The 13713-nt window shown below is 45.1% G+C and overlaps 2 protein-coding genes across 2 annotated transcripts; both read right to left on the bottom strand.

Moving 5' to 3' along the window:
* Window positions 1-476: 476 nt before the first annotated feature.
* LOC133513128 (probable N-acetyltransferase camello) lies at window positions 477-6244 on the bottom strand. The gene is made up of 3 exons (XM_061843541.1): window positions 5895-6244; window positions 4994-5280; window positions 477-3031 (listed from the first exon to the last, which is right to left on the bottom strand). Exons 2-3 carry the CDS (start codon window positions 5268-5270, stop codon window positions 2634-2636), a joined length of 675 nt encoding a protein of 224 aa, XP_061699525.1. The 5' UTR covers window positions 5271-5280; window positions 5895-6244; the 3' UTR covers window positions 477-2633.
* A 91-nt stretch (window positions 6245-6335) lies between these two features.
* Window positions 6336-12971, bottom strand: LOC133513127 (metal cation symporter ZIP14-like). The gene is made up of 6 exons (XM_061843539.1): window positions 12486-12971; window positions 12291-12413; window positions 10540-10692; window positions 8671-8878; window positions 7570-7754; window positions 6336-7443 (listed from the first exon to the last, which is right to left on the bottom strand). Exons 2-6 carry the CDS (start codon window positions 12312-12314, stop codon window positions 7297-7299), a joined length of 717 nt encoding a protein of 238 aa, XP_061699523.1. The 5' UTR covers window positions 12315-12413; window positions 12486-12971; the 3' UTR covers window positions 6336-7296.
* Window positions 12972-13713: the final 742 nt, after the last annotated feature.

Here is a 13713-nt window from a genome sequence, read left to right as displayed (position 1 = left end):
AAGATGGACGGGTACAAAGATGGGATGAAAGGAAGGAAGATTGGAAGGAAAGGTGCAAAGATTGGATGAAGGATGGAAAGGGGGGAAGATGGATGGATGAAAGAAGGAAGGAAGAAAGGAAGGAAGGTTCCATCACCTCCACTGTGCTGTGTAATATAATAGCAAGGCGGAACAGTGGGCTCAGCTGGTAAACCGTTGGCCTCACAGTTCTGAGGTCCCGGGTTCGATCCCGGACCCGCCTGTGTGGAGTTTCCACGTTCTCCCCCGTGCCTGCGTGGCTTTTCTCCGGGTGGGCACTCCGGTTTCCTCCCACGTCCCAAAAAATTGCAACATTAATCGGACACTCTAAATTGCCCCATCGGTGTGATTGTGAGTACGGCTTTTTGTCTCCATGTGCCCTGCGATTGGCTGGCGACCAGTTCAGGGTGTTCCCGACCCGCCTCCTGCCTGTTGACAGCTGGGATAGGCTCCGGCACTCCCCGCGACCTTCGTGAGGATAACCGGTGGAGAAAATGGATAATAGCACGAAGTGTAAAATTTCCTTTGATTTTTTTTTTTTTTCCTTTGTCCCGCCCTGTCGACACATCACAAGGATCACATTTTTTTTTTTCTCCCTTGTGTTATGTCACGGGTCAATGCGACCCATTTCCACTTCGGTGTTGGTTCTTCCCGTCCGCTTTGTGAGCACCATCAGCCGGCAGCTTCCATCCGCACAAAAACATGTGATAGCATACGTGCTAACAGTGTGTTCAAGGGTGGGTCGTCGGGCAAGTCGCACAAGAAATGTGGACATGAAGGCACGCGTTCTATTTTGGAGAAAAACTTTAAGTGCATCTTACGGTTGCAAAAACATGGTACATATAAATATTAATATTGCATATATTAGTGAGGGATTTTCGTTATTCGCGGAGGTGTAATGAACTTAACCCACGCAGGTAACGGGGGAACGCTGGATTTCAAGAGAAATAGTAGCCACTGGAGCATGAGCTAGTTAGTAGCTCGAATGGACAAGTCAAAGAGAGAAGACACAAAAAGTCGACGGAATGAAGAAAGTTGGAAGGGTTTTTTTCCAACATGATTCAAGGATTACAAAAAAAAAAACCATTTTATAATTCAATAACATTGATGCAAATACAGTACATGCGTGTCAACAGAAATTGCAACTACCGTAATTTCCGGCTTCTAAACCGCAACTTTTTTTACACACGCTTTCAAGCCTGCGGTTTATGCGGCGATGCGGTTCATTTGTGCATTTTTTCTAACGGCCACAAGGAGGCACTCGAGCGGAAAAGGTAAGAGTGAGAGCGGTGGAATATATGTGCCGAGGAAGTGACTTTTTTTGTTTGTTTTTTTTACAGGCCCTGTTAGCGCTGCGCTAGCATTAGTGCAGTGCTAGCACGTTGCTGCTCTGTTATTGCCGTGTCTCAGTGATTTTTACCGGTATGTTTTTTGTAACCGGCTCTGTTAGCACAGCGCTAGCGTGTTCCTGCCGTGTCTCAGTGATTTTTACCGGTATGTTTTTTGTAACCGGCTCTGTTAGCGCTGCGCTAGCATTAGTGCAGTGCTAGCACGTTGCTGCTCTGTTATTGCCGTGTCTCAGTGATTTTTACCGGTATGTTTTTTGTAACCGGCTCTGTTAGCACAGCGCTAGCGTGTTCCTGCCATGTCTCAGTGATTTTTACCGGTATGTTTTTTGTAACCGGCTCTGTTAGTGCCGCGCTAGCATGTTTCTCTGCTGTTACCGTCGCGCTTCAGTGATTTAGGTATGTTTTTTTTTTTCTTTTTTAAACCAGCTATGTTAGTGCTATGTTACCGTGTTGCTACTGTGTAGCTACCGATAAGTTTTTTTTAACCAGCCCTGTTCGCGCAACCGTATTGTTACTATGTTAAGCTAAGCTAAGGTATTAAAACTTTGAAAACTCTGTATACCGTCTTTCTTTGTAATTATCTCATGTTTCAATGCAGCTTACGTGTGTACCAAAATTATATTTCCTTTAAAAATGCACTGAGGTGCGCTCCATAGGCCGGAAATTACAGTAAACGCAAAATTTTGACAGCAAGAAAATGTTGCATTTGCCAGCACTGGTTAAAAGTCACAACACAATACTCTTGAGTACTACTGCGTTTGCAGAGTAAGAATCAAAGGGTACAGTTTGGAAGGAGGGCAACGAACAATCACCGGGTGCAGACCGAAAGCCTCGCCAGCTCCCGGAACCTTCCGTCGACTGACAAGCGCTTCGCATCCGTGTTGCATGAACCGACGACGTCTGCAATTCCGGTCCGCGGCCAAGTCCTCGTCCCACAATTCGGCGGCCTCAATGCAACGCGGATGTGAAGCGGTCCTCAGACTTTGTGTCAAGAAATAAGACGTTTGACAGACGTCGCGGGCAACATGGCGACCGCTTGGATGTCGAATGAGACTTCCGCAACTTTGCGCTTGGATGACGCTCATGTTTATTTTTTTTCGTATGGACATTTAAGTGAACAATGTTATATGTGTTTTTCATAACAATATCTATTTTGAAAAGTTTATAGGCATGTCACTTGACCTTTAAGATTGCTTCCCGTCTGCGTTGCACGGACCAAAAAAAACCAAAATAATAATCAATTTTCCAACTGAAGTGTCCGGGGACTCACTTTTCCGCGTGGTCTTGGCGCAGATCCAGTCTGTACTCAAAGAGCAAGAAGTTCGAGACCTTGGAGGCCACGTCGGGCTCGAGGAATTCCCGCACCTTTCGGAAGCCCAAACCCTCGTAGAGCTTCTGCGCGTCCGTCTGCACCACCGAAGTGATCAGGACCACGGCGGCGTAGCCTCGGCGCCGCGTGAAGTCCACCACCTTGCGGCACAGCTCTTTGGCCACGCCCATGCGGCGGTGGCTGCGCCGGACCGACATGCGCTTCAGCTCCAGGCAGTCGGGGGCGTCGTTCCTGGGCAGGCAGGCCACGGTGCCCACCAGGCAGCCGTCGCTCTCGGCCACCCAGAAGCAGGAGTCCCGGGCGGCCGTGTAGGACTCGCCGATGTTCTTGAGGTCTGCGGGACAAATTGACACGCTTGAAGCAAACATTCAGTTTACCAACTAAAAATGTAATTTGCTTTCCTGCTAACTACTCTTTATTACCCGATGACTATGGTTTATTTGATACTTCGTAATGACGAAACAAAAACAAACAATGAAGCAATATCACACACACAAAGGAATGATGTACTCACCAACCTTTTTGAAAGTGGGACCTACTTCTTAGGTACCGATTACTGTGAGCGAAGGCCTACATGCTAGTTATACGCGCTGTGCACTTCTAAGGCTGTACCAGGTTCAACGATGGGTCAATTACAGATTATTCATATTAATACGGCTTCAAATAAGAATTACTTTAGAGATGGATTAAATGGACCATTATTATTGTTTCACAAATCATTTATGATTCAGTTTTTAGTATGGTCCATGAAAAGGTCAGAAAATGGGAGATTTTTAAAGTAAAGAAAAAGCAGATGTTTGGAAAATATTTTAACTAAATACAAAAGATAATCTGCTTTCATGATGGAATTTACCTTCAATTATCAAATAGTTGTCAATTAATCAATGAATTGTGACACCTCTGTCAAACTTTTCATCGTGAGCAGGATTAGATTTAACGGTCACTCACATTTGACGGGCGCGATCACGCCACATCGCACTTGCAATTCTGCACAGTCGAGCGCGTACAATTTGTTACGAGTAGAGAAAATGCGTATCGAAAGACGTCGCTTATTTTGTGTAGGCTTGACATGAATTTAAATGTTTATTTCATAAACGTTGGGAACAGAAACAAGCCCGCCGTTCACCCGGAAACAGGAAATGCGAGTTAACCGTGTTGAGCGCGTTCGGGAGTGATGCCAAAAGCGCACGTTCAGAGCTGCTTCGCGTACTGCGAGCGCATTTACGTCGAAAGTCATCGACGTCATGAGCCGCGTCAAAGGAAATTCAGTTACACCACAGGTGCTCAGTGCGAGGATCGCGAGGCAGTTTTGGTTGATCATGTGAAAAAAAAGACGTTAGACCGTCATCCACCTCGCCAGTCGAGCAAGAGAGCCTGGCTGCTTGAAAAGGAGATCTAGTAGAAAGTAGAAAAAAAAAAAAAAATTACATTGAAAATATTTCTGGGATATAACACAGGTAGATTGTTTTTTTACTTTGACTTGATTTAAGTTCTAGACTAGCCTGTCCGTACATCTATATGCGAACGGTCATTTTCCCCCGTGATATGCGTTATCTTGAAGTTGAAAACTTTTCCCCTCTCCCTGCTTAAGAAGCTACAGATCAGCAATAGATAGCGCCGTCAATTACGTGACATTCTAACAATACATCATGATGAAATAAAATGATTTGATTATATGAGTACTTAGTTTTGAAATTGAATGTCTATGGACCTCTTTAAAAATGTCTGTCTCAGTCTGTGCAGTGTCAATAAATTCTGATTATGGTATTAGGTAACAACTGCGGGTATAACAACTCTGTAAGTTATGTTAAGGTCTTCAGATTGCATCCCTAATCACACCCGCAACTTTATATCTGCGGGCCTGATTGGTGGACCACACCCCTAACTACAGGTATATATATCTGTGGGCATGACTGACCACACCCGTACATTTTTCAAATGTGAGTGACTACATAAAGTACAGTAATTCCCCTCTTTCGCAGCTCACGATTGCAAATTTACCTGCCGCTCCCCAGCTTATGTATCGGTACTACAAAAGTACGGCGACAGCGCAACGCCGAGAAGGAAACGCTACCACGTAAGGTTTAGCAACGGGACTCGTGTGCAAGAGCTGGAAGGCAAAAGTTCAAATTGCTGACGTTATACGTTAACCTTAACTCAACTAGGATCACGTCATTGTTGTTTTTTCCTCTCGCTAAGACGCCGTCGTACAATCTGGAACGGAGCCACCATTAACGGGGTTCGCCGGACGGCAAATTTAGAATCGGGTAACGCCGGCGGGTCTGGAGTTCAAAACCTGCGCCGTGGCACGACTCGATGTAGTTGTTGAACTTGTAGACGAGCAGCTGGCGGGTGGCGGCCAGCAGCAGCGTGACGGCGAGGACGGGCAGCATGAAGGACTTGGAGGTGGCGAGCAGGGTGCAGAAGGTGCACATGAGCACCATCTGAGTCGGGGGCTGCTTGAGGAGATGCACGAAGGCCGCCGGCACGTGCTCGCTCATGCCCAGCGAGAAGAGCTCCCGCACGGCGCCGCCGTCGCCGTCGCGATACTCTCGGATCTCCACGCCAGACATGGCCGCCGCTCTGTTGCGAAGAGGACACGAATGAGATGAGGGCCGCTCAAAAGTTCCATTCGTTAGCCATTAAACTTCACTTGTACTTTTTGGATGGCTTCACGAAATGGTTCTTTAATGTATTTATTTATTTTTATTTCCTTAGTAATTTTATTTTAGGATATCAATTGTCAATTAATTATCACACCTCTATTACTGTATATTTCTATATCATTTCTCTGGAAGTTGAGGCAAGTTAACGCTTGGGGTAAAGAAATGAATGAAACATGCTAAACTTGTTTTGAATGTCATTGACGTCATTTGCGTTTTTTTTTAAGTACCCTTAGGTGGAAAACAAAAAATATATACATAAATATAATTTCTGTGAAGGCCATAATGAAATTAGACGAAATAGAGGGGGGAAAAAAAACGATCCTTGACAAAAGCGTCATTTGACCTCAAATCAGTGCAAAGTCACATCACGATACATTTCCACTGTTTCGACCCAAAAAAAAAAAAAAGACCAACATTTTATTCCACACGATATTCATCAATTTATGACGATGAATAAAACCCGACACCATCGAAACTTGTGAAGAAATTGCTCGTAAACAATAATTGACGTAAATTCGGCGTTTTACTCACTGTGGATTAGTTGGTAGCTAGCTAGCAGTTAGCTAGCTAGTCTAGCTAAATCAAGGATTTCACGTCAGATTATCTCGTCCAGGACGGTGTAGGAAAAATAAATGACTCCCGTGTACCTGACCGTGTGTGAGATAAACGTGAAAGTGTTGCCAACAACAACAAAAACAAAAAATCTTAAAAGTTGAAGACAGTTCAACTCAGCTCGTTGAAGCCACTGATCGATGAGGGGGTGAGTCGTTCAGGGCGTTGAATAAAAATGGGAAAATCTGCTTTTCGAGCGCTTTTTCTTGAAATTCAAAACACAATCCAGGCTCAAAAGTGTTCAGATTGCAAAGATACATCAGCTAATTATCATGACAACGATTAAGTGACCCAGAAAATATGTACTGTACAACGCTTGTGTGCGTGTTCGGTATGTTTTTGATGACGGTCTATGTAACGGAGGAACGTGAACGCAGATCCAGTTTGCGCTGCGTTTTATTTATGTAAACATAAAATGTGAATATTTTCAGTGTAAATGAAGGTAAAAAAAAACACGATTATAAAACCTTCTCTAAAATTATGTGATTTGAAATAAAAAGTGACGACGGTTCAATATTTACAGGGTGAACCAGCTTTGTTATTTTTAAAAAATGACCCAAAAAAACTGTTTAAAGTGCGTTTCCAATCAAGTAGCACAAATATGTTTATTTATCCAGAAACAAATGTCAGTACGTTTAGCCAAGGTTAACAAACTATTCTTAACAATCTCCATATTTCCCTCAAAAATGTTTTTTTTTTTTTTGCATCAGATTAAAAATGTCATAAACACGCTTTAAATAAATGTCAAAATATAAAGCAGTTAAAAATGATCATTTTAAAGCGCTATAACCTTGAACGGTTTTACTCAACCACTCGTGACGTTAGTATGTACAATATTTAAAAGAGACTAATATTTGTGGTCATTGATTTTGCACGCATGTCCGATTCACGCAGTCACATTTTCTGTCAGTGCGATCTGAATAAACCCTGAGCAAAGCAACGTAAACAACGTCAAATAAGTGTCTAGGTCGTGTCGTTAAGGTAAAGGCTCCTAAAATAAAGTTTCATCATACAGCAACGTTAAAACCACAAAAAAAAAAAAAAAAAAATCTACAAAGAAAATTAGAGGTTAAAAATAAAAACAATAGACTACAGCACCAACCAGCAGAATATGTTACAATATTTCAGTAGGGGGGGACAACAACAATAATCCACTGTCTCTTTCGGACAAATCCGAGTAAATTTCATAACTCAACTGATTGTATATTGTGTGTGGAGGTCATTTGGTTTTTGTTTGTATGAAACAATTTTGGAATGTGGGCACTCGGAGATGAAGGCGAGCGAAAAGCATTTTTTGGGCGTTTCATCCGGTGGGCGGCGCTCATCCCAGCTTGATGTCGCCGACGAACATGGTGATGAGCAGGATGACGGCGAAGCCGCTCAGCAGCCCGGCGTTCTGGATCAGGAAGAAGACCACCTTGGAGGAGGTGCGCTTCTGCTCCTGGGCGATGGCGTCCATCTCTGGGAACTGAGCGGGTGAAAAGCTCGCCGTTAGCGTTTCGGGTGGGGAGTCCGGACGACCCGTTTTCGAAGCAACTCCGTAAAGCGCGGAAATCTTTGTTTGCTGCAGAGGATGAAGAAGATGGGTCGTTACCATGTCGGCCAGCGCGATGTACAGGAACATGCCGCCCGCGATGGCGAAGATGGCGTTGGGGGCGAAGTTGCTGCCCAGCAGGATGCCGAACGCCAGGCCGGCGTAGCACGCCAGCGCCGACAGCAGGTTGAAGAAGACCGCCTGCGCCACGCTCATGCCCGAGTTCAGCAGGATCACAAAGTCGCCTGAAAACCAGAACCGGAACCGGAACCGGTCGTCATCGTCATGCTGCCAGTAAAGGTCAAAGGTCAAGTGTACAAACAAGTTCACATTCAGTTGCTATGATTCCAAACTTATACATAAATGCATGTTACTGTAATGCTTTCCTTTATTTTATAATTCTCATCAAGTATTCATTTTATTTCCAGTTAACAACTGCTAAAATGTAGCATTTTTTCATGTTTTTACTTGTGTATTATTTTGTTCATGTATTATTACTGTTTCTTACTTGATTTATCATCTCACATTTTATTATTTTGAATATAGTGTGTTTATGCATTTATTGTTTTTAATAATATTTTACTATTCAGCTGTGGTGATTTATTTGCATGAGTGATTTGATATTTTTCCTGTATTATTATTATGTTTTTTTATTTGAATAGGATTTATTGCATTTATTATTTTATTTGATAATTAAATTCGAGTAAAATTGTCCTTTTTGTTTTGCTATTTTTAAATGTATTTGTATCACATTTTGGGGTTATTTTTATAATTGTAATGATTTTGTTGGGGTATTAATATAGTTTTTTTTAATGAATTAATTTAGATTTTCAAGAGTTTGCACTCCTAATGCTGACTAATATGATGCAGGTATTATAATTATTTATCATTATGACGACTGTATTTTTTTTCATTTTATTGGCGTTATTGTCACTATTTTTGAAAGCGATTCCATTTTGCTATTCATTTTTAAAAAATAGGATTCATGCTTGATTTGATCAATTATTGTCCCGATTTGTTTTTCTTAAAATTTCCATGTATGATCTTGGGCCTTTCTTTAAGGTGATGCTGGCGCATCTTGCACGATTGCAAGGATGTCAGCGGTTTTGCACGTGCGAGCGTTCCAAAAGGAGCCGGGCCGGGCGGCGACGGCGCACCCACCGAGCTCGTGCGGGAACTCCTCGCAGACGATGGCGGTGGCCGTGCTGAACCCGTGCAGCGTGGAGACGGTGAAGGAGGCGCCGATGGCCAGGCCGTCGATGAAGTTGTGCAGCGCGTCGCTCAGCGTGATCATCCAGGCCACCGTCTTGACGCCGGCCAGCCGCCGGCCGCCGAGGCAGCGGCACGTGGCGCTCGCCGCCTGCAAGTCCTGCCGCGGGGAACAAATGTCACTCGATCGCTTTTTTGGCATTACGGATGGCAGGGATTATTTATTTGATATTATTGGTTATTTTGCCAGTGTATATACTATTAGCATCACTCTTACATACATAGTTATTGTATTATTGCTGTGACATTATTTTATTGATTTATTTTTGTCATCATTTTTGATCTCCGTACCACTCAATTTACTTTCAAGACTTTTTAAATATTTTATGCGTATTTAATGAGTACAGAATAAAATTGTGCTTTTTATTGAATATATTTATTTATCAAATATACGTTCTCACAATTCAGGGGGGCTCCTTTCCGCTGTGGTTGCTCACGTTTTTGTTTGCCGGCTTGTTAAACATTAAGCCCCGACTTCAGCTCAAATATGTTTGGTCGCTCGCTCTCTCTATTTGTTTTTTGTTTTTGTTTGTTTGTTTTTTGACGATATCACATAAGCACGGTCCAACGTATGGCCGGCGGCTGATAAGGACGCTGATGATTTCGTTGAGCAACTGATGATTACTCGGAATACTTGATCAAATCAGCGATACTCATTCGGGTGATTAGATACAAAATGGAAGACAAAGTCCACAATTTCAGTCACAGTCCAGATCCTCGTGGTCCAAAGTTCCTCCGCTAGCTGTGCCGGCTGCGTCAAAGTTAAGACTTTGGTAAAAGTACAGAAGTACAGTACTGTACTCACAACATACCTGAACTCATTCACTGGCAACATTTTGACCGACATTGCAAGACCGAATAATTATAGGGCACGCCCGAACAACGTAGACGACGAACTGACCACAAGAAATTGGAGACTCTTCTTTTGTACGAGGGAGAGAAAAGTTTTCAATTCTTTGGTAATCTGCAGTCTGAAAATGGGTTGAATTCACCAAAAGTGGAGAAAATGAGAATTTTTTTTTTTGTGCAAAGGAACAGCTCAGTGACTTTGGTGCTCTTTAAATTGACTTTTGTGACAAATTCAAACCGCCAAACAACAAAAACACGAGTGGTGGAAAAAAAGGACCTTTGATGGCAAAATATTCCGATTGTCGAGACTTGACTGACCGAATGGCTTCAATTTAACTTCACTTGGCTTTTTTTCCCCACTTCTTCAACTCTTTTTTCGACTACTGCGACGCACGCTTTCTACTATCTACTGGGACACACGATCTGGTTATATACCACACATATAAATATTGTGTTTGAGTGTCAGGTGACTAAAGTTTGTCCAACTTCCGACGTGTTGGCGTTTCACTTCCTCGTAAGCGACGCGAACAGCCGAAAATCACGTCCTGACGTTTGATCTTCAACTCGAAAGCTGTGCTGGTCTTAAACCCAGAGCAACACAATACTGCCACCTCTTGGTATATGTTGATCATTACAGTTATGTACAAGCTCTGCAATACCCTCTTACTGGAAAATGTACTTCACAACTATATTTGTCAGTGACAGTAAATGATTGGCCAACCAGTTGACGGATATAAACGTCGATGGCAGTGAATGAGTTCATGCTGTCTTAAATGTACTGTATGAGGTCTTGAGTGTTTCTCGCGAAGGAGATATGTTTTTCAAACATCGGGGTTTTTTTTTTTGCACTCTTGTATATTTTCTTGGTTCCTATCCAAAGATAACAGGTGGGATGTTTGACATGTTTCTGACCTGCTCGGGAAAGACGTCGACGTCGGCGCTGCCGCGCTCGGCCGAGCTGCCGCTGCCGCTGATGCTCGTCAGAACCAGGCCGGAGTCCTTCTTGTCTTTGGCGTCGCCGTTCGGCAGCGGGTCGCCGGTCGCGACAAAGTGGGACTGGCCGTGCTGTGGACCGGACGGAGAGAGAGAGAGAGAGAGAGAGAGAGAGAGAGAGAGAGAGAAAAATAAATGACTCGTCTGCTACAAAAACAAATGGCTGGAAAAGAAAGAGAAGACGAGAATGGGAGGAAGAAGGATTGTGAAGGAGGAAGGACGAGGGGAGGTAGAACAAAAAGGAACTCGAAGAGAAGAAAGGAAAAATGAAAGATGAGAGGGAGGAAGAACGAAAGTGGAAAGTGAGGAGAAATGGACTCAAAAGTGAAAAAGGAAGGAAAGAAAGACCAAAGAAGGCAAAGAAAAAAAGGAAAGAAAAAGGAAACAATTGAGCAAGGAAGGAAGGAAGGGAGGAAGGAAGGAACAAAGGAAGGTAGGAAGAGAGGGAGCAAGGAAGGAAGGAAGAGAGGGAGGGACGAAGGAAGGAAGTGAGGAAGGAAGGGACTAAGGAAGGAAGAGAGGGATGGAGAGAGGAAGGAAGGAAGGAAGGAAGGAAGGAAAGTAGGAAGATAGGGAGCAAGGGTGCAAGGAAGGAAGGAAGGAAGGAAGGAAGGAAAGTAGGAAGATAGGGAGCAAGGGTGCAAGGAAGGAAGGAAGGAAGGACACTAGGTAGGAAGGAAGGATGGAAGGAAGGAAGGTAGGAAGAGAGGGAGAAAGGGAGCAAGGAAGGAAGGAAGGGAAGAAGAAAGGAAGGAAGGACAGTAGGTAGGAAGGAAGGATGGAAGAAGGAAGGAAGGAAGGAAGGATTGAAGGAAGGTAGGAAAAGAGGGAGCAGTAAGGAAGGAAGGGAGGAAGAGAGGGAGGGAGAAAGAAGGAAGGACAGTAGGCAGGAAGGAAGGAAGGAAGGTAGGAAGGATTTCCAGAAGGAACAAGGAAGGAAGGAGGAAGGAAGGAAGAAGGACAGTACGTAGGAAGGAAGGAATGGAAGGAAGGAGGTAGGAAGAGGGAGAAAGGGAGCAAGGAAGAAGGAAGGGAGAAGAGAGGTAGGGAGGGAGGAAGGAAGGAAGGAAGGACAGTAGGTAGGAAGAAGGATGGAAGAAGGAAGCGAGGAAGGAAGGAGGAAGGAAGTGAGGAAGGAAGGAAGGAAGGAAGGAAGGATGGAAGGAAGGAAGGAAGTAGGTAGGAAGGAAGGATGGAAGGAAGGAAGGTAGGAAGAGAGGGAGCAAGGAAGGAAGGAAGGGAGGAAGAGAGGGAGGAAGGGAGCAAGGAAGAGAGGGAGGGAGGAAGGAAGGACAGTAGGTAGGAAGGAAGGATGGAAGGAAGGAAGGTAGGAAGAGAGGGAGAAAGGGAGCAAGGAAGGAAGGAAGGGAGGAAGAGAGGGAGGGAGGAAGAAGAAAGGAAGGACAGTAGGTAGGAAGGAAGGATGGAAGAAGGAAGCGAGGAAGGAAGGAAGGAAGGATGGAAGGAAGGAAGGTAGGAAGAGAGGGAGCAAGGAAGGAAGGAAGGGAGGAAGAGAGGGAGGGAGGGAGGAAGGAAGGACAGTAGGTAGGAAGGAAGGTAGGAAGGATGGAAGAAGGAAGCGAGGAAGGAAGGAAGTTTGAGTGCCTCTTTTGAGGCGCATGCTAGCATGCTAAGAGGCCAAGGGCTGTCGTGGCAAGCGCAGAACGTGCCTGGTGTTGTACCCGCAGCGCCATGGTGAGGATCCGCTCCACCACAAAGAGAAGGTAAAAGCCTCCAAAGATGCCGATGGCGTTGGACAGGTAGTTGTCGGCTTTCGGGTCGAAGCCCAGAGCCTGAAGCGCAGCAGCAACAACAACAACAACATCAGCAGCAAATTAGCGTCGACGCCGGCGGGCGGTCCTCACCTCGGGGATGAGCTGCAGGACGGCGTTGGAGAAGAGCGTCCCGATGGCCAGGCCGATGAAGTAAGTCAGAACTTTGGGGAAGTAGGACTTTGCGGTGAACGGGATGAGCAGCAGGCCCAGCAACGCCGCCAGGTTGATCACCGTCACCGACAGGAAGCCCCAACCCCACGCTGGACGCAGCACAATCCGAGCCGGCGACCGTCAGTGGCCCGTGGCGCCCGTTTGGAGGCCACATTGCCTTTGCGGGAGCGCAAATTCTACGAGAATTGGTCCGACCTCTGACGCAAACTGGAACTTTTTGTTTCCGGGAACGAGACGGGAGGGAACACAAAGTACGTGTCGAGCGTGTGCGCCGCATTTGACGGGCCCCCGCGATATTAATCATTAGCTGACATGACGCCGCTGATAAATGCCGGCGCCGCGGACACACCAGATGTGCACGCACACACACAGCGAGGTCAGAACCTCAGCCGGCTCTCCCAGGACAACAAAACCATTTTTTTTTTTTTTGGGGGGGGGGGGGGGTGTACAAAGCACTTGTAATACTTTGGGTCACTTTGCCAGTTGCTTCAATAGTTTACTTTGCAGCTGAAAATATGTTTTTGCATTTGAAAACGTGTTTTTTATATTGCTAAATGTGTTGTTTCTGAAAAAAAAAAAAAAATTAGCAATTTTATTTTGGGGCGGGGGGTTTGTTTCATTTCTTTGGAAAATGTTTTTTTTTTTTTTAAATATACTCCTGCAAATCAGTTTTGACTTGACAACACCTTTAAGTGAGCATAATTTTTAAAAATGTAACCCCCCTGCTCCCCCCCCCCCCAAAAAAAAAAAAAAAAAAAACGGTGAATATAGCAAACAACTGGCGACCATTTTGTTTCGGAGGCGACTGACCCGAATAGTGGAGGGCGGGGGACGGCGGCTCGGGGGCCACGTAGGGGCAGGAGGGCACCAGGACCTGGGTCAACACGGCGGGACAGACGGCCTCCAGATGCGCGGCGCTCAGCCGGCTGGCGTTGGGGAAGCCGAAGTGGGACAAGATCTGCTCGGCCGACAGGCACTGCGACACGGCGACAGATCACACGGAGCGTTTTTTTTATGGGCCCTGATTGGACCGTAAGTGTCAAACCGGGAGGTCAACGCGTCGGCGAGCCGACGTCATGTTTCTTAACAATACGGTGGCCCATTTGGCAAAAAAATCACAAATATTTTGCTCAATGTCAGAAAGTCT

The sequence above is a fragment of the Syngnathoides biaculeatus genome, chromosome 15, assembly GCF_019802595.1.
Source record: "Syngnathoides biaculeatus isolate LvHL_M chromosome 15, ASM1980259v1, whole genome shotgun sequence".
Classification (NCBI taxonomy): Eukaryota; Metazoa; Chordata; class Actinopteri; order Syngnathiformes; family Syngnathidae; genus Syngnathoides; species Syngnathoides biaculeatus.
Note: the sequence above shows the minus strand (reverse complement) of the source record. Positions and strands in the feature narration are given on the sequence as shown.